Source organism: Salvelinus sp. IW2-2015, linkage group LG2, assembly GCF_002910315.2.
Source record: "Salvelinus sp. IW2-2015 linkage group LG2, ASM291031v2, whole genome shotgun sequence".
In the NCBI taxonomy this organism is placed as follows: Eukaryota; Metazoa; Chordata; class Actinopteri; order Salmoniformes; family Salmonidae; genus Salvelinus; species Salvelinus sp. IW2-2015.
In genome coordinates, this window is record NC_036839.1 from 6,417,898 (window position 1) to 6,445,566 (window position 27,669).

The following is a 27,669-nucleotide window of genomic DNA, read 5'->3' on the forward strand; positions in this document are numbered from 1 at the left end:
GACCAAGTGCGGAAGTAAAAACTGTACGGGTTCTGGATTCCGTACTCCTGTGGACGGTTTACAAGATCCTCCACCCGACACAGACTGCTTTCAATTCAAAACAAACATTTGTGATTACCAGAAGTACACGAGATGGCAGGACGATTACCGGCGTGTGTTGTCGACTGTGGTACAGGGTAAGCTATTCAAACTAGAACGCTGTACAGACGGAGCATCGAGATTTTGGGTGTCACCGAGACATAGCCCATCGCTGTCAGCAACTGGGTGTGTTGCTAGTTAGCTTGCTAAATATAATTAATGTAACCTTTCATGCCGATTCATTGCGAAACAAATGTTTTCATCGTTTTGTTAGGTCGTTATTGCACGACTGTTTCATTGTAATTGACTGCGGTTTGCTGTGTTCGCTAGTTGGCTAACGCGTTAGCTAGATGGCTATAAGCTTGCTAATTGCTTGATATCAGAAAATGTTTTTCTGTCGGAAAGGCTTTTTCAATACAAAAAAATACTAACCCTATTGCCGGGGTTCTAATAGAACTGTTTTACATTTCTGACTTACTCTGAGTGGACATTATAAATGGGCTTTGCATATTTTTTTGTACTGTGTAATGGTAGCTACTAGCTATACAGTTCATAAGTAATTTTACAGTGCTCACTACAAGTCATCCCCGACTTTGAGCACGCGCAGAGCGACTTCCTATATTGTCGACTTCCTCATTCACGCTTTTTAGTCCATATATGGTCGTTTTCGGCATCTGAACATGTTTTTTTGATTAGCAAACTTCTCTAATTTCTTCACTTTAGCCCTAGTCTGATCCTTAAATATCTCAAATGAAACTACACATGAATCATTTTTCTGAATAACAAAGACTGATTCGAATTCGTAAATAAGCAAGGGAATTTTCACTTAAGAGTGACCTCACAGTTCTACAACGCTTTTCATTGATTGTGCATACTTCTGCATTATGCCCAATATTTTTGGATGCCAATATATTCATTGCACGTCCCAAGATGTATTCAAAGCCAGTGAATTAGGAACAGTTAGGTTTAGGCTCATCCCTCATTATCGAACTGTGCAATACACCACAACATTTTAGTTGCCTCGTTTTAGCAAATAATCACGTTGGTGAGTCTTATTCAGTAACACAAGAATGTTTTTGTTCGGTCCTCAGTCTTTGAATAATTATTGCTAGTGCAATTCTCTGCATCTGTTACTTGTGTTAATTGTTAGGCCTACTTATTGTTTATCAATGTACATGATTTAATCTAAGGAGCAATATCTAATGTATGCATTTGATATATCCTTGGCCTAGGTGTAGATTATTTGAAATTACAGGGATTTATGTTTAATACTATAGTTAGGGTTATTGCCTAACTGAGATGCGGCTGTGCTGCAGCACTTGCATGTAAAGACTTGAACTCGTCACTCCGTATGTTGCCCTGCATACCTCTCCACTTATCGTCCCCCCTCCCTTTGGGCTATTAGGCTAGTGCATCTGGTCCTCGCTGGGGAAGAGGACAGGAAACTACAGCTGAGGATGGAGAATGAGGCTAACTCCTTTGTAAAGCAGATGCTTGAAAATGCTGAGAAGGCCAAGATGCTAAAGTACCAGACCAGCAGAAGTCAAATCGAGTACACCACCACACAGCTCATGAGTCACGCTCAGATAGCCAAAATGTGTGAACTGAACTCCACATCCTTTTACCTCATGCACAAGTGCAATGCTATTCTTAGAACTCAACTGTTCCATTTCACTGTTATTGTAGGGCTAGTTTGTCCACTCCTCTGTAAAAGTTGTGTTCGGGGCTATGTGAAAGAGACACTATTTTATGTAGGCTACTGTATAATATTTTTTTTGCAGGGGTCCATTCTTGGTCAAAACAAAGGCTTCATATGTAGGCTAGGTGTTGCAGGCAAGGCTTGCAACTGAGACTAGTACCTGCGACTAGGGTGGAGTCGTCCTTTGCTTATCATCCACAGCAAACAGTTTTTATCTCGTATATATTTAGGCCTAATCATTGTCTAAATTTAGCCTGCATTTGGCCTTGATTCACAGTGTAGCCTAGTAGATAGGCCTAGTTAGCATTTCACAGAGAGCTACCCAGTCCAGGCCCACTGCCCAATCCCGACTCAATCTCTAGCCCCTACCTTCTATCTCTTTCATAGAAAGTGGGCCTAGATTTTTAGAAGATTGGGTGTAAGCAGTATGTCAGAATATCCCCACTATAGAGAGGGTGAGTTAGAGAGGAAGGTAGGCTGTCCATTGTCCTATCTCACCTATCCAATCCTTTAAGATATTGTGACGAAGGGCTAGGGCAGGGATCAGCAAGTAGATTCAGCCCTGGGCCGATTTATTTTAAATTACAAATAATTTGTAGAATGCAAATTGACCGCAAGAGGCCCAAACAGATATATTTGACTAAAACGTAGTCATTGCTTACATTTGTATACGATCATGTCTCTATATTTTTCGTGGAAATAGTTGGGGGAAAGATTTCCAAAATTAAAATCACTTGGAGCTGATTTCCTAGTGTTTTTAATTTAGTATTTTATGTCCAACAATGACAATGTTAAATAAGAATGCAAATTTGCTCAGAACACTTGGGACACCAAAAAAAAKKCACCCGTGGGCCAAATTCGGGGTCGATTTTGAATTGAAACACTCCTGTGTTTGTGTTTGTGTCCACTGCTAGGAGTGTGGTGCAACAGGCTTGTTGAGGCAGGTAGCTGCCCCAGACATGCTAGGGCTGTTCAGTGGAATGAAGCCCTAAGCCTGTGTTTTTGTGTCTTCCACGTTCCAAGTACACATAGTAGAATTCTTCTTCTTCATAGTTAGGCTTTTATAAGCAACTAGGCCAAGCCTACTTTCTTGCTAGGCTATAGCCTATTCATTGAAACTATGGAATTGAAAAGCACCTTTAGACAATGTCTCATCCTTATTGTAGTGTCAACTAAGCTAGGCCTATATCCTTATGGTATTGTCTCAACTAGGCTATATCCTTAAGGTATTGTCTCAACTAGACTAGGCTATATCCTAGAGCTGACCACATTTTAGTCGACTGGTCATTTGTTTGGTCGATAGACTGTTGGTTGACCGACATTTCTTTAGTCGAGCAGTCGCAAAATATATATATTTTTTTAATGGTGCACAAGACACCTGTCTGATTTGCACCTGTCTCAGTGGACTAATCCATTGCAGAGGCCACAGGGATGGCACAGTCCATCACTCTAAGACACGTGATACTGAAATTGTATGTAAAAAATAATGGTGCAACACAAATCAATTTTATTACAAATGTGCTTTCTCCCTCGATGGATAGATTCGCTGTCTGCGGTTCTTAAATGTAATTTACAGTGCGCCATATAATTGGCACCTTTCCCTGTGTTGCTATGTGCATAATAGTAAAGTTAACCAGCATATTGGGATTGAGAACAATGCGGCAGAGGCAGCAGCAGAGATGAGGAAACAGCCCTTGCCTTAGCCTAATTGTCTAAGCAAATTTAGTAGAGAGGAAACCCCAACTTAATTAGGTCTGTAATCAATAGCCTAACTGTTAAATGWACCTGGCTTTATAAATCACCCACATATACAGTATCTACAAAAGTTAGACAGATCTGTTTTCTGTTTGAGTGTTTTTTTTTTTAATAGCCTACTGATTCCGTGAGCACCAAGCCTCATGCAACGGTAAAATGTTGGACAAAGCAATTTCACAGATTTGGCTGTTTTTTAATCTTTGCTATGCTGTAATAAAGGCGTTGCAATTTTTTGTTGTTAGAACAGACTGGTATTACTTATTTATTCAGTGTTTACACTGTTCCAAACAGGCAGAAAAATAATACAGCACCTCTTTGTCACACATAATATGCACGCAGCTCTTGCTCCTATACCCTCTTTTCTTGATCTCCTTCTTATTGTTATTACAATGATGATGATCATCATTATAATAATATGTAATGTCGTTATCATTAGTTGGCTTTGTTTAGTAGCCTTGAGTAGCCACAGCTGTAGGCCTGAGAGCACGTCCCTGTTTAGTCTTAATTGACTTACGCCTATATTTCAATAAATAGGCTACTGTATCATTCGTTCATGCCATCACACAGCATACGAGTCATTCATGCTTTGAAATGCAATCAAGCGTTTTAGTTTTAAAATGAAATGACAAAGGGAATTTAGAATAATTTGCCTTAACAATAAATAAACCGCAATTGACAAATGCATGCTACTGTTTTTAGTCTGCTGTAATAAAGGCTTTATATTAGGGCTGGGCGATATGGGAAAAATATATCACAGTATTTAAAAAACAATGGACGGTATGCCGGTATTTGACAGTATTTTTAGTTTTTGTATAATACAAATTCTACATTTGCTTTATAAGTAGTGGGTGATCCTAGGGTGGCAACACATACATTCTAAGTGATTTCAATGAGTCTTTCTCCATTCTGATTGCTTTATACTGTTCAATTCAACTTCAACCAAAACAAATTTCAGCACTTTTATTAATTTCTGCATTTAATTTCTGCATTTCCTGCACTCAATTGCAGTGGTGGAAAAAGTTCCCAAATGTCATACTTGAGTTAAAGTAAAGATACCTTAATAGAAAATGACTCTGAGAGTAAAAGTCTAAAAGTATTTGGTTTTAAATATACTTAAGTATCAAAAGTAAATGCAATTGAGCAAATGTACTTAAGTATCAAAGGTGAAAGTGTAAATAATTTCAAATTCCTTATATTAAGCAAACCAGATGGCACCATTTACTTTTTTTATTTTTATTTACGGATAGCCAGGGGCACACTCAGACAGACATAATTTACAAACAAAGCATTTGTGTTTGAGTTCTCCAGATCAGAGGTAGTAGATGATCAGGGATATTCTCTTGACAAGTGCGTGAATTGGACCATTATCCTGTCCTGCTAAGCATTCAAAATGTAATGAGTACTTTTAGGTGTCAGGGAAAATGCATGGAGTGAGAAGTTATTTTCTTTATGAATGTAGTGAAGTAAAAGCTGTCAAGAAATAGTAAAGTACAGATACCAAAAAAAAAAGACATAAGTAGTACTTGAAAGTATTTTTTACTTAAGTACTTTACACCACTGCTCAATTAAGAGAATTTCCACACTGCCACCAAGGGCTGCACAATAAATCATCTAGGACTTATTTTTAACCAAATGTTGCAATTGCGATTTGACTTACCAATTATCAAATTGTGTTAGTCACATGCATACAGCAGGTGCAGACCTTAGAGTGAAATGCTTACTTACGAGCCCCTAACCAACAATGCCGTTTCAAAAAATACAGATAAAAATAAGAGATAAAATTAACAAGTAATTAAAGAGCAGCAGTGAAATAACAATAGCGAGACTATATACAGGGYGGGGGGGGGYSGGCACCGATACAGAGTCAATGTGCGGGGGCACCGGTTATTTGATGTAGTATGTACATGTAGGTCGAGTTATTAAAGTGACTATGCATAGATGACAACAGAGTAGCAGTGATGTAAAGAGGGGGGGGACACTGCAAATAGTCTGGGTAGCCATTTGATTAGGTGTTCAGGAGTCTCTTGGACCTAGACTTGGCGCTCCGGTACCGCTTGCCGTGCGGTAGCAGAGAGCACAGTCTATGACTAGGGTGGCTGGAATCTTTGACAATTTTTAGGGCCTTTCTCTGACACCGCCTGGTATAGAGGTCCTGGATGGCAGGAAGCTTGGCCCCAGTGATGTACTGGGCCATTCGCACTACCCTCTGTAGTGCTTTGCGGTCGGAGGCCGAGCAGTTGCCATACCAGGCAGTGATGCAACCAGGCAGGATGCTCTCGATTGTGCAACTGTAGAACCTTTTGGGGATCTGAGGACCCATGCCAAATCTTTTCAGTCTCCTGAGTGAGAATAGGTATGTCGTGCCCTCTTCACGACTGTCTTGGTGTGCTTGGACCATGTTAGTTTGTTGGTGATGTGGGCACCATAGAACTTGAAGCTCCCAACCTGCTCCACTGCAGCCCCGTTGATGAGAATGGGAGTTTGCTCGGTCCTCATTTCCCTGTAGTCCACAATCATCTCCTTAGTCTTGATCACGCTGAGGGAGAGGTTGTTGTTCTGGCACCACGCGGCCAGGTCTCTGATCTCCCTATAGGCTGTCTCGTCGTTGTCGGTGATCAGGTTTACCACTGTTGTGTCATCGGCAAATTTAATGATGGTGTTGGAGTCGTGCCTGGCCGTGCAGTCATGAGTGAATAGGGAGTACAGGAGGGGACTGAGCACGCACCCCTGGGGGGCCCCTGTGTTGAGGATCAGCGTTGTGGATGTGTTGTTACCTACCCTTACCACCTGGGGGCGGCCTGTCAGGAAGTCCAGGATCCAGTTGTAGAGGGAGGTGTTTAGTCCCAGGGTCCTTAGCGTAGTGATGAGCTTTGAAGGCACTATGGTGTTGTACACTGAGCTGTAGTCAGTGAATAGCATTCTCACATAGGTATTAATTTTGTCCAGGTGGGAAAGAGCAGTGTGGAGTGCAATGGAGATGGCGGCAAATTGGTTTGGGTCTGGGATGATGGTGTTGATGTGAGCCATGACCAGCCTTTCAAGGTACTTCATGGCTACAGATGTGAGTGCTACGGGTCGGTAGTCGTTTAGACAGGTTACCTTAGTGTTCTTGGGCACAGGGACTATGGTGGTCTGTTTAAAACATGTTGGTATTACAGACTCGGACAGTGAGAGCTTGAAAATGTCAGTGAAGACACTTGCCAGTTAGAGCAAAACTGTTGAATCATGGAAATAGAATGACTATTCTAATTCTGTAGTTAGAATATAATAGTGGGAACTTTGAATACAGTGTTGTTTGAGATGACAACACATTAAAATGCCAGGGAAGAGTTATTGTGACCGGGTAGGAACTAAAGTGTTGATAAGTGTTTCCTAGGGGACCCTATAAGCTTTGGCTACATTGCATGTTTTCTCTTAGCTACTTCATGTAGCTAACATATTCTTGCTTTGCATATTCCTCTTGATTTAGAAGATACTGTTGCACAAACAACATGCTGATTTAGGTCTACACCATCACTGGTATTTTCAGGCTGTATTAGCTAGCTACGTTTGCTCTTACTCAGTACATTTATTAGCTAGCTATTAGCATTAGCAGCTAACAATTAACGTCTCACAAGTTTTAGGGCAACTTGATAAGAAAATACAAACTAGCTGTTTGCTGATGTAAGAAACACAAACTAATCGTGTCATTATAGAACGCCAGTGGATTCATATTAAGAAGCAAAGTGAAAACAGCATTGTTGTCATCAACATTGTTGCATGTGCTGCATTGACCATGCAGACTGAACGCAAGTGTCTCGTGGTTGAGGAACATCAAATGCGCTCCTTGAGCAACAGGGTGTGGCTAGGTCTGTGTGGAAAGTGGCACGGAGAGAAAGAGCAGAGAGAGATGACTCAGATAGCGAAGTAAACTATAAAAATTGACATTAGACATGGCGTATCACATTTAACAAACCAAACATTCAAATAACGCTATAGAAGGTAAATTAAAAACCCAAACCGGTCATCAATACCGGTATATCATAAAATTCGGTATACCGCCCAGCCCTGCTTTATATATATTTAATTTTTTAGAATAGACTCTGGTATCCTTATTTAGTGTGTACACTGTTCCAAATTGTCAGAAAAAAAGAAAAATATTGTAATCTAACAGCAACTGTTTGGCACACACAATCCTCACGCAACGCTTGCTCCTATACCCTCCTTTTATACGTGTGTTGGATTTATTGATCCCCAGTAGTTTTTCCACAACTTCCGCAGATGACTTCCCCTTTCCCTCCTGAGTAACCATTTCGAGTTTCTTTTTCACGTCCGCCGCATCCATTTTGCTGTCACGTGTTCGGAGTTTGTTATAAACAATTCATTGACGTGATTATGATAGGTTATAGGTCAAGCCCTATTTGTCACAGGCATGCGCCGCTTACATTTTTCACGTAAAGAGAGCAAGGGTTGAGGTAATAGGCAGTTTTTTTCCAAAACAAATGAGGGATTTCGTAAACAGAACTTTTCAGTCAGAAACCATTAACAAACTACATGGCGTAAATGATGTTGCAGCTTCAGCACGGACAGCGCAATAAACATGTTCTGTGCTGTGATGCCTTTTCGCTGCAGTAGAGAGGAGAGCGAGACAACGTGCACCAGTCACACAGGTACTCGCTGTCATTGTTTTTAACACAGTGTGAACTTCGTGTTCTTTCTTGAGTCATTTGTGTATTTTATCGATTGGTCGAAAGAACAGTACGACTCTCGGTCGACTAAGACTTTTTTAGTCGGGGACATCCCTACCATATCTCTAACTAGTGTGTGTATCAACTAGGCTATGTCCTTATTTTTGGTTCATGCACTTTAGAGACTGCTACTGCCTCCTCCCAAGTACATGAACTGAAAGACTGCACTGTTATGACTAGTAGTTACTTGCCTACTGTAGTCTTTGATGCACACTGTGCTTTGGCACTCTTCAACAGTGTCCTCTATCATTCCCACGGGCCCTGTCCAGGAAACGATGGGAGAACAGAGCCACAGCCGCCGACATCTGGCTAGCATGTGCCTAGCAAAACGCCACTACACAATGGATCATAGAAAGGCCCATGAAATGTACTAGTATTTAAGTCTTTGATGTGGTATTTAAGCTAGGTTATGTTCCAAGTGTTACGTCTATATGTGGGAAAAATTTGGGAAATAGTTTTGACCACAACAAAAGACCATTAGATAGGTTTCCGGGTATGTGTGGGAAGTCTGTGCCATGCTAGCCTAAATGCCCACGCCAAGTTTTCAGAGATTTCTGCCGACTGCCAACTTTCAAACACTAATATGCCCATTTTTAATGATTTTGACAGTTTCTGTACATTTTGGGTCTGAGCACTCTAGGCTTCATTATCGATCTGTGGAAGGCTTTAGCCTACTGCAAGTGAACTTCAAATGCAACACTGCTGGCACTCAAACTAGTTGTAGGATGACGCTATGCTAAGATTTATACGTGTGTTGGATTTTGGGAAATGTATGAATAGCCGCTTTGATTCCAAATGCCCTTTTACACTCTTCCTATCGAAGGGTAGGCTATTCAGAGTTGAGCTGCAGTTGTTGGCTCTGATCCATGGAAGAACAGGGGTTGTATTGAAGCTAACCCAAATATAGTCTAGGCTTGCTAATATATCTTTTTCCTTTTCTTTTTTACAAACTGGCACCCATACAACATAAATGTGCACAGTGAGTCTACCATGGCTGTTAAATCTAATGGTGTAGCTACCTTTTCGCTCTCTTCCAGATACACAAAGCTGGGGTATGCAGGGAACACAGAGCCACAGTTCATTGTTCCATCATGTGAGTATATCTGCCCAGACGATTCGCCTCACATAGAGGGTAGGCCTAACTGTTGAACTTGAACTCAGCCAGTGGTGATTTTTTTTTTTTTTTTTTTTTTTTTTTAACATGTTGTGTTGCCTAGACCAAAGTAATTTTAAAGCTGGTCAAGCAGAGAGCTAACACGGTTTCAAAGAGGAACCCTTTGGGGCCATGCGTTGGGAATACAAGTCCGGAGAGTGAACAGTGAGGACATAGTTCACTCTTGCACTTGGTGTTTGACTGAATTTGTGTCTTCTTTAGAGAACACACATAGTATCCCTAACAAAGCTCTTTCATCAAACACAGCCTTAGTCTAATCGATTCGCTCTTTCTCTTTCACGCTCCTTCTCGTGCTCTCTTGCTCTTTCTCTCTCGCGCGCTCTTGCTCTCTCCCTCCATCTCTCCCTCCCAGGTATTGCAATCAAAGAGTCAGCCAAGGTTGGATCACGGACGGTCAAGGGGGTGGACGACCTGGACTTCTTCATTGGCGACGAGGGGATAGACAAGCCCAATTACGCCACAAAGGTACCAAACCTGTTGACTTGAAAAGGCTACAGGCCCACCCAATACAGTATATCAAAGCTCACATAAACCACAAACAAACCTGCCCAATGCCAACCATGACAGCCTAGAAGTAATTTTTATTTACAAGCCCACCAATTGGAAGTTGTCATGCAAGGTGTGTCACGCGGCCTGCGAGGTGTGTAACGCGGCCTGCGAGGTGTGTCACGCGGCCTGCGAGGTGTGTCACGCGGCCTGCGAGGTGTGTCACGCGGCCTGCGAGGTGTGTCACGCGGCCTGCGAGGTGTGTCACGCGGCCCTGCGAGGTGTGTCAACGCGCCTGCGAGGTGTGTCACGCGGCCTGCGAGGTGTGTCACGCGGCCTGCGAGGTGTGTCACGCGGCCTGCGAGGTGTGTCACGCGGCCTGCGAGGTGGTGTCACGCGGCCTGCGAGGTGTGTCACGCGGCCTGCGAGGTGTGTCACGCGGCCTGCGAGGTGTGTCACGCGGCCTGCGTAGGTGTGTCACGCGGCCTGCGAGGTGTGTCACGCGGCTGAGGTGTCGTGATAACTCACATACTGTGTGTTTAACAGATTCCTATTCCAAGGCAATATGGAAACCAGTATACTTCACGAGAGGCATCTGTCACAGCTAGTCACTAAGCCATGTACTGAATGAATGTTAGTGTTCCTAAGCCATGCAGGCCTACGAAATGTATGTTATTGTATGCTGAACAATAAAAATATAGATGCAACATGCAGACAATTTCAAAGATTTTACCGAGTTACAGTTCATGTCAGGAAATCAGTCAATTGAAGTTTCATTAGGCCTTAATCTATGGATTTCACATGACTGGGAATACAGATATGCATCTGTTGGTCACAGATACAAAAAAATAAAAAATATGGGAGTGAATCAGACAACCAGTCCGTATCTGGTGTGATCACCATGTGTCTCTCTGCATAAGGCAGATCACCTTCGCAAAGAGTTGATCAGGCTTTTGATTGTGGCCCGTGGAATGTTGTCCCACTCCTCTTCAATGGCTGAAGTTTCTGGATATTGGTATTAACTGGAACACGCTGTTCTACACGTCGATCCAGAGCATCACAAACATGCTCATTGGGAGACATGTTTGGTGAGTATGCTGGTCATGGAAGAACTGGGACATTTTCAGCCTCCAGTAATTGTGTACAGATCGTTGAGACATGGGGCCATGCATTATCATGCTGAAACATGAGGTGATGGCGGCGGATGAATGGCACAACAGTGGGGCTCAGGCTCTCGTTACTGTATCTCTGTGCGTTCAAATTGCCATAGATAAAATGTGATTGTGTTTGTTGTCCGTAGCTTATGCCTGCACATTAATAACCCCACTGCCACCATGGGGCACTCTGTTCACATCAGCAAACCGCTAGCCCACATGATGCCATACACGTGGTCTGCAGTTCTGAGGCTGGTTGAACGTACTGCCAGATTCTCTAAAACAACGTTGGAGGCGACTTATGGTAGAGACATGAACATGACATTTTCTGTCAACAGCTCTGGTGGACATTTTTGCAGTCAGCATGCCAATGGCACACTCACTGAACTTGAGACATCGGTGGCGTTGTAACAACTGCACGTTATAGAGTGGCCTTTCATTGTCCCCAGCACACTGTGCACCTGTGTAATGATCAGGCTGTTTTTAATCAGCTTCTTAATATGTCACAAGTATCAAGTGGAACGATTATCTTTGCAAAGGAGAAATGCTCACTAACAGGGATGTAAACAAATTTGTGCACAACATTTTTGAGAAAAATAGCTTTTTGTGCGTATGGAACATTTCTGAGACCTTTTATTTCAGCTCATGAAACATGGGACCAACTCAACTACGTCTTGCGTTTTATAATTTTGTTCAGTGTACTTGGTTTGTCACTAGGTCATGTCCTAAATAAAAGTTGGTGTACTTGAAGTTTCATTCAACCATGCACTAAAGTGTATGTTGGTGTCACTTAGTAATTTACTAGCCTTTGTGTTTGCCTGTGTGACTGACCGTTGACCTCTCGCCCACCAGTGGCCGATCCGTCACGGCATCGTGGAGGACTGGGACCTAATGGAGCGGTTCATGGAGCAGGTCATCTTCAAGTACCTGAGGGCAGAGCCTGAGGACCACTACTTCCTGTTGGTAAGAGGCCCATGGGCCAAATGGGACATTTACGGAATAGGAAGAAACCATGTTGATGGATAGAGGGAAGGCTCTCTTTCCAACTTCATGGGAGAAACAAAAACCGGCTGTACTGTGGAACTCAAGGGCCTGAGTTGTGCACCCGTGGTTTAAAAAGTGATGTCATAAATGTCAAGAGACTTGAGGAAGTATGACGATATCGGCACTGTGAGCCATGTGAAATGGATCCGCTAGTGAAGGGAACTGAAACTAAATGTTTAAAACAGTCGGCCAAAATCTTTAAATTATGAGCTTTATCTCATTSTCTGTGAATTGGGTTGCATTTAAAGCCAGTGTTTGTGATCCATTAACACAAAGTTGACTATTCCTTAATAAAAGGTTGAAAATAGAGCCCATTTCAAAAGGACTTCTTAATTTAACCCTGACAGTTATAAATGCATTGTGAGGCTCTTATAATGCATTGTAACTAAGACCTGTTCTGTAGGTGCAAAGCGAGGAGTTTTACATGTAATTGAGGTGACGGTCATGGAATTTTGGATGACGTTTATTCACCTAAAATAGGTGAATCGAGGAAAAACTTTTAAAAAATGAAGGTACTTCATTTGTAATACATTTGTAATATATATATCAAGTGTAATATATTACAAAAATAAAGCGAATTGGATTGAACATTTTGAAAAATGCTAAATRTTTCTTGAATCTTCAGCATGAAAATTTATACCAAAAAGTATTTATTTAATCCAAAATTAAATCTAGAATTGGCTTCCTATTTCGCAGAAAAGCATCCTTCACTCATGCTGCCAAGCATACCCTCATAAAACCGACCATCCTACGATCCTCAACTTCGGCGATGTCATTTACAAAATAGCCTCCAACACTCTACTCAACAAATTGGATGCAAACTATCACATTGCCATCCGTTTTGTCACCAAAGCCCCACATACTACCCACCACTGTGATCTGTACGCTCTCGTTGGCTGGCCCTCGCTTCATATTCGTCACCAAACCCACTGGCTCCAGGTCATCTACAAGTCTCTGTTAGGTAAAGCCCCGCCTTATCTCAGCTCACTGGTCACCATAGCAGCACCCACCCGTAGCACGTGCTCCAGCAGGTATATCGCACTGGTCACCCCCAAAGCCAATTCTTCCTTTGGCTGCCTTTCCTTCCAGTTCTCTGCTGCCAATGACTGGAAAGAACTGCAAAAATCACTGAAGCTGGAGACTCACATCTCCCTCACTAGCTTTATGCACCAGCTGTCAGAGCAGCTGGTGCTTAAAAACGTTAACAAGTCCATGTTACCGCAGAAACTGACTCTACCGCACGAATGCCCGACCGTCCGGTCTTCAATCAGCTGTTCATTCCACAAGCTAAAATAATTAAAAGGTCATAACCGTCGGTTATACGGTAATTGTGCCAGCCCTAATTGAGTGTCCATGTGGTTGTTATTAAACCTGATGCGGGTTGGATTAGTGTGTCTGTGTGTGGAAGTCTTAACCCCCAGTACTGTGGTGTCCTTTTGCAGACAGAGCCTCCTCTGAACACACCAGAGAACAGAGAGTACACAGCAGAGATCATGTTTGAGTCCTTCAACGTCCCAGGACTCTACATCGCAGTGCAGGTAAAGCTTAATCGCTGGGAACAGAATTTTATCTAGCACACACACACAGCCGATATGCTGTTAAACTGTATAAAACACAGACTCAGTAACTGCCCCTGCCCTCTGCTGTTTCATGTTGTGGTAAAGGATGTGGTCAATGACATTGCGGACTTGCTGATGTAGGACACGACAGTGTTGTTTTACAATGGTGTCACATTGATGCTGTTTTCTCTGTGTGTCCCCCCCCCCAGGCTGTCCTGGCACTGGCGGCCTCCTGGACATCCAGACAGGTAGGGGAGAGGACACTGACGGGGACGGTCATCGACAGTGGAGACGGAGTCACCCACGTTATCCCTGTGGTGAGTGGCACATCAGTTGCCCTAAGGACAGCCTTCTCACACATGACAGAAAATACAGATATATTACAAACACAGTATAGGGAGAGAACTTTTTGTAATGGGGAGGTACAATCTGAAGTGATTTGTTTGTTCCGTTACAAAGTGTTTGGATTCTGTGTGCCATACTGAACACATCCCTGGTTGTAGTGAAAGGCTCCCTCAGCCAGACCTCTAATCGTTCAAGTTGAGGTTCATGCGTCTTAATACTTTTCAGTGGCCTCATTTGCTTGTCTCCTTTCGTATTTTCTGAACTGATCTTAAAAAAGACTGGATTGGTAAAAGCCAGGGAAAAGATTCATATTGTGGGTATGTTTTTTTTCTTTTTTCTTGTCCATTTATTTTCAATCAGTGCAGATGATGGAGAGGAAACTATGAAAGTAGGCCACTGTATACTTTTGACACACAGACTTAGGTAAAGAAGGAATTTCCTGGCAAGAACACAAGTTGTGCAATGGTGATTTAGTCACCATTTTGGTTTTAAACTGCCCTGCGGGATGTACAAGCCACTGCTTATTCATGGTCATTCAAGTTTGGTAAAAGTATACAGTATATTCCCTCATACCCTTTTCACACTACTGAGACACATTTAAGCTGTACTGGCCTGGCCTTGTTACACATCCACCATATTTGCTGGAAACCATGCTGAAAAGGACAATGTGAAAATAAAATATCCAAGCCGTAAGTTTAGTTGAGCACAACAGTGTAAATCAGGAAGTAGAGTCATTTAAACATGTGCTTCTACTTTGACCTATTTATTCTGATATGCTGTGACATCACCTTACTCCAAGCATTGTGAACTCTGACTCATCTGCCTTTGTGTTGCTATAGGCTGAGGGCTACGTCATCGGCAGCTGTATAAAGCACATTCCCATCGCTGGCCGTGACATCACCTACTTCACCCAGCAGCTTTTGAGGGAGCGGGAGGTGGGCATCCCCCCAGAGCAGTCCCTGGAGACAGCCAAGGCGGTCAAGGTAGGTTGCAGCGAACTACATTTCCGATCATCCACCACTCCTCTTATTACTAACCACTGTACTGGTTCATAGTATAGTCAAGGAGCCAATCCTAGACCAAATTTTAACCCTAACTGTATCCCTGGTTCTCTGAGGCAAGTTTTTCCAGAATGTTGAATTCTAATTGAAATGATCCTGTGTTGTCTTAGGGCGTTTTCACACAGAAATTACATACCCTGTTGCAGTTCCGTAGGCCAACAAAATACTGTATGTTTCGCTTTCACAAGAACAGTTTCGGGGACGATTTACAACATATTCTACATGGTATTAGCATACTAGCTTGGCTTGACTACAACAGGTCAAAAGTTCCATGCAAATCACGCTACTGCATCACAATACCTGTCACTCTGGTCCCGGACTGACCACTCTGGCAGAAGTCGCACTGTTTTGTCTTTCTGGCACTAGTCTACTAGTCCCATTTATTGGTTTTCAAATCATGTAGAGGGCTTGGGCTGATGCACAATAGCAAACAAAGCTCATGTAAGTCAGTTTATAACATTCCATAATTGGTTACTCTGAGAGTTCCTCATATTGACATTGGCTGCGGCCACAGGACCTAAAAAGCAATTCCAATTTCTATTACTAATAGGGATAGAACAAATGGGGCAGTTCCATGCAATCTTATAGCCATACTAGGGCTGGGCGATATGGTCAAAATATCATATCACGGTATTTAAAAAAAAATATATATAATTGGACAGTATTTTATGGTGTTTTATGTTTTTGAGTAATGAAAGTTCAACATTTGCTTTATGAGTAGTGTGTTACCGTAGTGTGGCAAGACATACTTTCTAAGTGATTTCAACGGGTGTTTCTCCATTTTGATTGTTTTATACTGTTCAATTCAACTTCTACCTAAATTAATTTACAGCAATTTCTGCATTTACAGCACTCATTTGAGATCATTTCAACACTGCTACATGATATGGGCAAACAATCTAGACCTTTTTTAAACTAAATGTTGCAATTTGACTTGCAATTTAGAGCAAAACACTTGTGTGAACTGTTTGAATCATGGAAATAGAAGGATTATTCTAATTCTATAGTAATTATATAATAGTGGGCACTTTGTATACAGTGTTGTTTGACATGACAACAAATGAAAATGTCAGGGAGGAGTTATTGTGACAGGGTAGGAACCAAAGTGTTGATATGCTGATTTCTACAGCGTTTCCTAGGGCACCCTATAATCTTTGGCTATATTGAATGTTTTTCTTCGCTACTTCATGTAGCTAACGTTCTTGCTTTGCGTCTTCCTCTTTGATTTAGAAGATACTGTTGTACAAACATGCTGATTTAGGTCTACGTCATCGTTGGTATTATCAGGCTGTATAGCTAATTACGTTTGCGTTGACTCAGTACATTTTATTAGCGATTAGCATTAGCGGCTAACAACATTCAGGCCCAATTTGCTAAGAAAATAGAAACTAGCTGTTTGCAGATGTAAGAAACACAAAGTAATAGTGTAATTATAGAACGCTAGTGGGTTTATATTAAGAAGCAAAGTGAAAACGGTGTTATTGTCATCAACATTGTTGCATGTGCTGCATTGACCGTGCAGACTGAACGAAAGTGTCTCGTGGTCGAGGAATAACAAATGTGCTCCTTGAGTGACGGGGCGGGGCTCGGTCTGTGTGAAAGCGACATGGAGAGTGATGACTCAAGTAGCAAAGTAAACTACAAAAATGGACATTACACACGGCATATCACATTTAACAAACCAAACATTTAAATACCGTTATAGAAGGTAAAGTAAAAACCCAAACCAGTCCATGCATCAATAACAGTATATCGTAAAATATGGTATACTGCCCAGCCCTAAGCCATACCAACTATATCCATATCAACCGTCAGACAGGGTCTGCAACCGCCTACTGGAAGTAGCTTGTTTGAGTTGGAGACTCCATGTGACTTTAAACATCATAAAGGACTTGGGTTGATGCATCTGAACATTAGGAGCTTACTTCCTAAACTGGATTACATCAAGATCTGGGCTATGCAGGAATCCGGACATTCTGGTATTGACTGAAACTTGGATCTCTGGGGACATTCTGGAATCTGATATTAATATTGAGGGTTATAATGTGTTCATAGCTGATAATCAGAGTAGAGGTGGTGGTGTGGCCATTCTTATTAAAAATAATTTGTCTTTTTACTGAAATCTATTCCCCTTGCCAGAAAATGTGACCTACCATCTTTAAGCCTTTGTCTGCCGTAGGGGTCTACCGTCCTCTCTTGTCTAACCTTTGTGCACTCAAGGAGTTAACTAGTTTGTTGACGTCTTTTACTAAATCAGAAGTTATTATCCTGGGTGACCTAAATTGTGTAAAAGACGCATGTAATGATCTAAACCTAACCCAGCTGGTGACTAATCCTACCAACCCTAAAGATCCTTCAAAGTCAACTCTGATTGATCTTATTTTATCGAATACACCAGAGAAATATATTTCTACTGGTGTCTTCACCCAAGATATTAGTGACCATTGCCCACTTGTTTGTGTTCGAGATCGAGAATACAAAAATCTAAGCCTCGTGTCATAACAAAGTGGAACTTTAACTTCAGTGAACAGGCATTTTTACATGATCTTTATTTTAGTGACCGTGATTGTATTTTATCCATTCCTGAACCTGATTTTATATTTCAGTCTTTTTGCAGATGTGTTTAGTACTATTGTGGATTATCATGCTCCCTTCAAAAAAATAAGGATTAAAAGGTAGATCGAATGCCTGGTACACTCCAAAATTATCAGAAGTCATTCATAAAAGAGATGATGCTTGGGTCAAGGCTATGAACACAGGCTTAGGCCCAGACTGGCAAGCTTTTAAGCAACTGAGGAATCATTGTGTAAGACAAATTAGTAAGGCTAAATCTGATTATTTTGTTACCTCTTTTTCGGATTGTAATGGGAACCCAGTTAAATTCTGGAAAAATGTCTACTCCCTAAAGGGTTCTACTTCCTCCTCTCTGCCACAACAAATTATTCAGACACGAGCCTCATTACAAAAAAAATGCCATCATTGATGCATTTAATCACCATTTTATTTATCTTTGAAAGAACTTTTAAGCCTATTCACAATGATATTGGGCTGGATGCTGATAGGGGGGTTTGCTGAATGATCAGAGAAATTATCGTCAAAGCATTTCTTTTAGGCTATTTACAGAAAAATAAGTCCTGGATGCTTTTCTAGCAATAGACAACAAAAAATCCACAGGCGCTGGCCAATTTGGATCCCAGTCTGCTTAAGTGTGCAGCTCCCATCATGTTTTTCCAATAACCCACATTTTTTATTTAATATTGTTATCAGGAAATATTCCAAAAGTATGGAAATCAGCTCTCGTGTTGCCACTTCATAAGGGCGGGGATAGTAGTGATCTTAATAATTATCACATCTTAATAATTATCACCTCATTTCAAGGCTTCCTTGTCTAGCTAAGCTTTGTGAATCCTTGGTAAATGTACAATTTTGCTATTTTTTTTCTTTCTGAGAAATGTATTTTGAGTGTAAACCAATCAGGATTTAGGCCTGGGCATAGCACTATTACAGCACCACTTTAGTTGTCAATGATCTTGTCAGTGTCTTAGACACTGCAATTAAATGTGCTGCTTTGTTTGTGGATCTGTCAAAAGCATTTGATACTGTTTATATTGATTAAGTTGTCCTCGATAGGCCTGAGCTCTGACACCTGTTCATGGTTTCATGATTAACTTAGTGGCAGAACTCAGACCATTGTGATTGATGGGGTTAACTACGAATTTCTTGAAATACATAAAGGTGTTCCAGAAGGGTCGATACTAGGACCTGTTCTTTTCACTATTTATAGTCATTTTGTTAATTGTAGATTTAATCTATATGCAGATGATCCTATTATGTACGCAATTGCCCTGACTGCTGACCTGGCTACAGTCTGATATTGCAGTTGTGCAGGAAGCCCTTACAGATTTTAAAACTCGCGCTTAATAGAGTACCACAGTATGAGTCATAATACCCATAAAACCTAGCAGTCAAACTAAGAAATGGTTCCAGTTGTTTTTCCACAATTCATTTTGTTGAAAAGTCACCTTGTTCGTGAGAGATTTACATGGTTATTATATGGTACTTTGTGACAATGGCGCCGACAGAGGGCTGCCTCGATTCTTGCTCTTAGGAAACTTTGCAGTATTTCGTTTTTTTAATGTATTATTTATTACATTATTAGCCCAGAAAATGTTTTGTGTTATTACATATAGCTGGGAAGAATTATTGGATATCAGAGCGGCGGTCGGGAGTAGGCCTAGGCTACTAAGTGACTGTGAGTGAAGAGCAAAATAATCCTAACATTTTCACACCCTAATTCTAGTCTAACCAATACCCAAATGGAGATTCAGTGAAAATAAAAATCTCATTGCTTTATCAAGACCAGTCCCCATGCATGTCTCAGAGCAGCACAAAACGGTGCTGAAATAGTTGACCACACACAGTTAGGCTATTGCTTCAAATCCTATTATAACAATTGGATGACTTTGGGTGTTCCAGTAAGCAACAATCTGTTGCCTTCATTAGCCTACTTTATTCAAAATGTTCTGTTATTCAGTGATATTTATTCCCATAGGAATTCATTATGGATCCATCCAGATGTGTTTAGAAAACAGTGCATTTGGTGGACTCAGTAAGAGTCTATTGTCCTGCTGATAGCCCATCAAGGGTGAAAGGCGTCTTTTGTATTCTTAAATAGAATATTGTTCAACGAGCGTTTTGTACTCATAAATTCATATTTTATGAATCTTGGCTTAACAAGTCTGTATAATTCACAATGTTAAAAAAATTAAATAATGTATTACCTTTATTTAACTAGGCAAGTCATGAAACTAATGCAATGCACCATCATTTGCTAATGTCCTCATTATTCAGTTGAGGAATGAGTCTTTAATAGATGTCGGAGATAGACGTCACCAAACGCTGCATAAATATGTTTTACATATGACTGACTATCAACGTGTAACCGTTTGAATCATTGCGGACTGTCGTCTACATTTGACATATCTCATGAAATCCCATGGTAAAACAGAACGGAGCTCCTCTAGATTCTCTGGGGACAAACGCATGTATTTGTATGTATGGCCGATCATGTAGGAAGCGCATCGGAACGAGGGCCTTGGGGCTACTGACGAGGTGTCAGACAGTGGAGAGGGTGAGAGAGGGGCATCACCTCGGCAAGAGTCTATTGTCCTGCTGATAGCCCATCGAGGGTGGAAGGCTTCTTTTGTATTCTTAAAAGAACTCCAGCACAGAGAAGAGAAAGGAACCTTAAATAATTCACGAATGCATTTGACTGTTTTTAATATTGGCCATCAACCAAAAACACAAGCTGGCTTGATGAAAACGATCTCCATTTCTCTGTTCTCGTCTGTTCTCAAAATCATTTTTGAATGGTAAACGTGTTAAGGGTGGAGTTTGGGGCGGGGTGAGGTGAGGAGTACTGGAAAGGTGTGACTCCAGGTTACAATAGACCATAAGTATACAGCAGAATGCCGATTGTCCTCACTTTGATTATGCTGTAACATTACTGTAGCACCATGACCAGGATCTCTATTCATTTAAGTAAGCAGATTGGGGCTTTCAGGGGGAATGGAAAATCTACTGGAGACATTTCAAAAATACTGTTAGACTTGGGGATTATGTAGCTGAGATGTACAGCAGTTGAAATAAACATCTGCATTATGAAAGATTATTTTAAACATTTTATTAACGAAAGCATAAAGATGTTGATGATAAAAATACTGCAAATTATGTGCATTATCAGACATTTTGCGGTTGCATGAGGTTGGGAGTTAGAAATGTAAAACTTTAGAGTACTTAATACACTACTGTAAATAAACACAGCATCTACAGTGGTACAAATATGATTGAATTCAATAAAAAAAATCGCACAATTTTCAATGTTAAACTAACAAGTGGTTGCCATGGTGAATAATCCAATAATAATTGGTATAACGACTCTCAGAACTCAGAAAATTTAAATACTTGCAGATAAATAAAATGGCCCTGGAGGTCTAATTCAATTTAGAGGATTGGAGGATTCTAAATTAATATCTAAGGGGCATTTTTTGTTAGGACGAATCTGGTCTGTGAGAATATCTAATAGATTAGCGTTCTAACTCACCCTTGTGATAGTGTGGCGCAATGGCCGAATGCCACCATCTACCACTAACGACCGCGGCATAAGCTCAAAACTTTTAAAGGAAGAACCACTGTAGCTCAACATTCAACACCATAGTACCCTCCAAGCTCATCAATAAGCTTGAGGCCCTGGGACTGAACCCTGCCATGTGCAACTGGGTCCTGGACTTCCTGACTGGCCTCCACCCAGGTGGTGAAGGTAGGAAACACCTCCACTTCGCTGATCCTCAACACTGGGGCCCCACAAGCACGCCTTCAACTCAATCATCAAGTTTGCAGATGACACAACAGTAGTAGGCTTGATTACCAACAATGACGAGACAGCCTACTGGGACGAGATAAGGGCTCTGGGAGTGTGGTTCCAGGAAAATAACCTCTCACTTGATGTCAACAAAACAAAGGAGATGGGCTTCAGGAAACAGCAGAGGGAGCACACCCCTATCCACATCGACGGGACAGCAGTGGAGAAGGTGGAAAGCTTCAAGTTCCTCGGCGTACAGATCACTGACAAACAGTCACTCAAACAAACACTCACACAGACAGTGTTTTGAAGAAGGCGCAACAGCGAGGGGATGAAGAGGATGAAGAAATGTGGCTTGTCAGCTAAAACCCGCACAAACTTCTTACAGGTGCACACTCGAGCATCCCGTCGGGCTGTATCACCGCTTGGTACGGAAACTGCACCGCCTGCAACCGCAGAGTTCTCCAGATGGTGGTGCGGTCTGTCCAACGCATCACTGGGCGCAAACTACCTGCCCTCCAGGACACCTACAGCACCCAGTGTCACAGGAAGGCCAAAAAATATCATCAAGGACAACCACTCAAGCCACTGCCTGTTCACCCCGCTATCATCCAGAAGGCGAGGTCAGTACAGGTGCTTCGAAGCTGGGACCGAGAGACTGAAAAACAGCTTCTATCTCAAGGCCATCAGACTGTTAAATAGCCATCACTAGCATATTAGAGGCTGCTGCCTATAAACATAGATTTGAAATCACCGGCCACTTTAATAAATGGAAAAGTAGTCACTTTAATAATGTCTACATATCTGTCATTACTCATCTCATATGTATATACTGTATCCTATACTATTCTACTGTATCTTATTCTATGCGGTGTTGACATTGCTTGTCCATATATTTTTATATTCTTAATTCCATTCCTTTACTAGATTTGTGTGTATTGGGTATATGTTGTTTAATTGTAAGATATTACTGCACTACTCCTCGGATGGCGCTATAATCGAGTCCATGCATACAAATGACGTGAACTTTCTACTGAATGTTTTTTTTATTGTGTTTTGCTTTTTGTGTAATGTTGTGTATATGAATGTGTAGTTTAATGTGTTTTATTGTATTTTTATGGGTATTGTGGTGCTATACAGGACTCATCTGGAAAATAGACCTTGGTCTCAACATTGTCTCCCTGTCAAAATAAAGGTTAAATATATTGTGACTGTATGAAGGCATGCGCCCCAACAGCATTCCTCTATCAACCACTACTCACACAGTTAAGATTTGGTCATTGTTTGCACTTAAAGTTGGGAAGTTGACTGAGTATATGAAATAGTGCTAGCACACCTCACAATGTTTTATGAAATGTAAATAAAGAAAATACTAAACCAAGATGTCTAAAAGAGGATGTGAAACTTTGCCTGTAGTGTGTTGACTTGAACACTAGGTGGAACCCTTATTCCACCGGAAAGTTTCATACCTCAACGCAAAGAACAACATCACTTGATATTCAAACTGCTCTTTTGTGAAGAAGTTTGAAACGTGGGATACATAGACGTGGTTGTGTTTTTGATTGTTTTGTTCCGTTTACAATTCAAGATAGACCGCTTGACTCCCCTGGTGTTTCTTAGGGTGTGCTGTTCCCGTTAAACCCATGCTCTTAATTGCTGCTCGTTTTTACCAGAATCCATTGTGATTCACTTCGCTTCCTTTTATCCAAAGCAGTAAATGTTTATTGGAAGACTCATCTAAAATCCTTGTTGGCCCTTGTGTTGAAGATAAGTGTTTGTCTCGGGGTGAAAAACAATTATCAGGCTTTTCATCCTACTGAGACTTGACTACAATTGGTCGCTTGGTTTGTATTCAGTGTTCTTGCTCTTGGAAAAGAGCTATCCAATCGTTTGCGTTCATATCTACCAGAACGTGTGTTATGGAGAATTAAGTGGAGTCCTGGGTTTTTTGACAAAATTATTTAGAACGTAATTAGGACCAAAATCATGTGGGTCTTAACAAGGCTGAAATCATGCAGGTCCTTCATCAGCAACGGCTTAATCGAGGAAGAAGAGTCACTGGTCTCAGGATTTAACCAATATGTTTTTACCTCCATGAGTTGATTTGCTCATCAAGATAAATCTTAAAACGATAAATAACTATTGAACTTTTTAAAACTCTCAGTTCTGCTCTGTAAGACCACGCTGGCCCTACATGATGTAACATGCAGTGAGCTCCAAAGTATTGGGACAGTGACACATTTTTTGTGTTTTGGCTCTGTACTCCAGCACTTTGGATTTGAAATTATGCAATGACTATGAGGTTGAAGTGCAGATTGTCCGCTTTCATTTGAGGGTATTTTCATCCATATCATGTGAACCATTTAGAAATTACATCACTTCCTGTACATATTCCCTGCATTTTAGGGGACCAAAAGTATTGGGACAAATTCATTTATGTGTATTAAAGTAGTAGAAAGTTAAGTATTTGGTCTGAGATTCATAGCACCCAATGACTACATCAAGCTTGTGACTACACATTTGTTGGATCCATTTGCTGTTTGTTTTGGTTCTGTTTCAGATCATTTTGTGCCCAATAGAAAATAATGGTGTTTTGTGTGAGTTTTGGAGTCACGTTTATTGTAAATAATAATATATGTTTCTAAACTCTTCTAAACTCTTCTATGCTACCATGACTACAGACAGTCCTGAATGAATCATGAATAATGATGAGTGAGAACGTTAGAGGCATAAATACCCCCCCCCCAAAAAAATGCTAAACTCCCCTATTGTAATGTTGAGAGGTTAGCATGTCTTGGGGTATGATATTTTTGCGTCTGACTTTCTCACTGAACATTATTCACGATTCGTTCAGGACGATCCGTAATCATGGTAGCATCCACATTTTAACGTGAAAGTGTTTAATATTATATTCTTATTTACATGAAAAGTGGCACAATACATTATTTACCATTTTCATTTCTGAGAAACAACCAAAACAAACGGCAAATGCATCCAAGTTTGTAGAGTCACAAGCTTGATGTAATCGTTGTGTACTAGGATTATGGGACCAAATAATAAACTTATTACTTTTAATACACAAATAACTTCATTTGTTCCCATACTTATGGGGGGGGGGGTTACAAAAAGGGCTGTAATATATAAACGGTTCAACCTAAATGGATGAAAATACCCTCACATTAAAGCTGTATCATTTCAAATCCAATGCAGCCAGTTACACTGTAGTTAAGCATCCACTCACGCGTTGTCTTCCATGTCTTTTTACACCAGGAGCGGTTCAGCTACGTGTGTCCGGACCTAGTGAAGGAGTTCAGCAAGTACGACACGGACGGCTCCAAGTGGATCAAGCAGTACACCGGCATAAACAACATCAGCAAGAAGGAGTTCACCGTCGACGTGGGCTACGAGCGCTTCCTCGGCCCTGAGATCTTCTTCCACCCGGAGGTTAGCAGTGAGCACTTTGCTATTTAAACGGCTGCATAGCGAGAGGTTTGCGCTATGCTAATCACCTAGCATACAATGAGTGGGAGATGTTCCTCTTCAGTGTCATCCCACATTAGCATAATGTTAGCAGAACTCTGACTCCCCAGGTCTCTAGGTTAGAGTAGCTTAAAATGAGTGGTTAGGACCGTCATAAGTAGGGTACTACGACACTGAAAGCACAGATGACCTATAAACACAAACTACAGCCAGAAGATGAGTTGTGCAGTTAAGAGCTGCAGAGGCCAGAGTGAATGATGGACAAAGACGTCTTTTAAAATGGTTAAGGTGTTATTTTAAGGTTACACTATGCAGAAATTGCTCCGCCATTTCCTGGTTGCTAAAAATCTAGTAGGTTGCCTAATTTCAGTTTGTGTGACAAAATAAGCTAGTATAGTGTAGAGAATCATTGTACCGTCTAAACCGCTGTGAAATATATTTTCCATAACCAAAAATGTTGTTTGAGCTGTTGTACAAACCCGAAAGTAAAAGATAAACTTAAGAACGGGAAGCATAGAAATAGGACAGATCTACTGCTTCTTAGACTTGCTTTCAGGTAGAATGATAGCAACGTGAGTTATAGATCTATGTGAATTTGGTCAGGTCGACCAAAAAGTTACATATTGCCACTTTAAGATATTTAGCTGTGAACGTAGGCGTGTACACACTTTTAAACTTTCTCACACTCTTCTTCCTCAAACTCCACCAGTTTGCCAATCCCGACTTCACCCAGCCCATCTCTGAAGTTGTGGACGAGGTTATCCAGAACTGCCCCATTGATGTCAGACGTCCCCTTTACAAGGTAATCATATCCCTGAACTACATAGATATTGGTTGAAAAACCACATCCAATTAATATCCAATCAGCACTTTGGGTTTGACTTGTACAGACTTATCGGTTTCTCTGGGCCCTTTCAATATTGTGTGTGTGTGTGTGGTGTGTGTGCTCGAGTTGAACCCTGTTTTGTGTGTTAGGGCATGTGTTAACCAATCTTAACTCGACACGCTGTGTTCTTCTCCAGAACATTGTGTTGTCGGGCGGCTCCACCATGTTCAGGGACTTTGGGCGGCGTCTGCAGAGGGACCTGAAGAGGACGGTGGACGCCAGGCTGAAGATGAGCGAGGAGCTGAGCGGGGGCAAGCTCAAGGTGAGAGCAGTCCCTAGTCATGGAGATAATTGTGGTCCCCGCGAGCTGCTCCTGTTCTTATTGTTTTTTTCTCTAAGTTGTAACCAGCTACAGTTTTGGCAGAGCATTAGGTTAATGTAGGAGGTAAGACATGTAAGATCTTTATTTGTGGTGTTTTGCTTTTGCCCTGTCAGCCCAAACCAATCGATGTGCAAGTCATCACTCATCATATGCAGAGATACGCAGTATGGTTCGGAGGATCCATGTTAGCCTCAACTGTAAGTATCACAAATCCGTTTCGCCGTTCTGTAGGTAACAAACGGTACTAAAACTAAAATTGTGGAAATTAGTATTAGTTGTTCTATGGCACACATTTCCTGTTATAAGGAAACCTCTTACTTGGCACATAGTAAAGCAACTTAACGACTGGAAATGTCATTCAGAAAATGTTATTTTCTATGCCATCTGCGAAACTTGCCTCCCTAAAAATGTATTAGTGCTGAAAGGTTACTGTCAGCACTTTAGTTGAATTTCAGTGATTTGCATTGTCAGCATGATTACTGCCATGTAGTGCTTACTTAAGGGCATGCTGTCTTCCAGTTTCCCTGTAACTCAGTTGAAATGCAAAAGTAATAAAAAAAAAAATATATATATCCTTTTAATTGAATATGAAAGGGAAACGCCCATAATGTACTCGGGAGCATCCTTTGACAATGTTTCGGGAGGTTACAACATTGCATAACTCATGGATGAGCCAACCGATTGGCACTTTTTTTAGAACAGGAACTCTGGGACTGTAATGATGTGCCTGTGAAGTGGGTTGTCATCAGTGTTAGATTTTACAGCACAGCATTACAGACTTTTAGTCTTGGGTTATCCAGGGCATCATGTATTTGTTTCTGTTTTCTGAAATGTCCTTTTGGTTTGTATGGTTGAGATGTGCATCTGAAACCATGTTTTTAAGATGAAAAAAAGGAGGGAACCTCTCTGCACAGCAGGGTGTCCGAGTTCCAGGTGCTGGTTTTGACAGGAACAACTAGTATTCAAAAACAAGAGTCAAAACCGCACTCAAAGGTTGTTTGTCTTTTATTCAAATATGCCAAATATCAACACGTTGCGTTCTCTTTTCTAGCCCGAGTTCTACCAGGTATGCCACACCAAAAAGGACTATGAGGAGATTGGCCCTAGCATCTGTCGCCACAACCCCGTGTTCGGAGTCATGTCTTAACTGTGGCCCTCCAACATCCTAATGGTTAGACCGGGTTGGGTGGGTAGGGGTTGGGAGGGGAGACAGTGGGTCAGGGGTGGTGAGTTTGTGCTTTTTGATTGCTTGTTCACTCTGGATGTACAGAACGAGAGGCGATACAGATTTTTTTTATGAGAAAAAAAGAAACAGTCCGGCTGGAAAATGTATTGTGAATGTTCCTTTTTTTGTTTTGTTTTTGTTTTCCAAAATGAGGGAAATATGGTTTCTAAACCAAAACAATAAAAGATCATTTCCGGATCTGTCAAGCAACATGCAGAAAGCTAAACGATGATGGTAAGGATGGTGGTGGTAGATGTAATGATGATGACAAACAACATTGATGATAATAAAACCAGAAGTCATAAAACATTTA

At 41.3% G+C, this 27,669-nt stretch overlaps 1 protein-coding gene across 1 annotated transcript; it reads left to right on the forward strand.

The window, feature by feature from the left end:
* LOC111973664 (actin-related protein 3) lies at positions 1 to 27,669 on the forward strand. Its single transcript, XM_024001027.2, has 12 exons — positions 1 to 176; positions 9,297 to 9,352; positions 9,786 to 9,898; positions 11,926 to 12,036; positions 13,560 to 13,655; positions 13,886 to 13,993; positions 14,861 to 15,004; positions 24,714 to 24,887; positions 25,633 to 25,725; positions 25,946 to 26,071; positions 26,245 to 26,328; positions 27,183 to 27,669. Exons 1-12 carry the CDS (start codon positions 133 to 135, stop codon positions 27,276 to 27,278), a joined length of 1,245 nt encoding a protein of 414 aa, XP_023856795.1. The 5' UTR covers positions 1 to 132; the 3' UTR covers positions 27,279 to 27,669.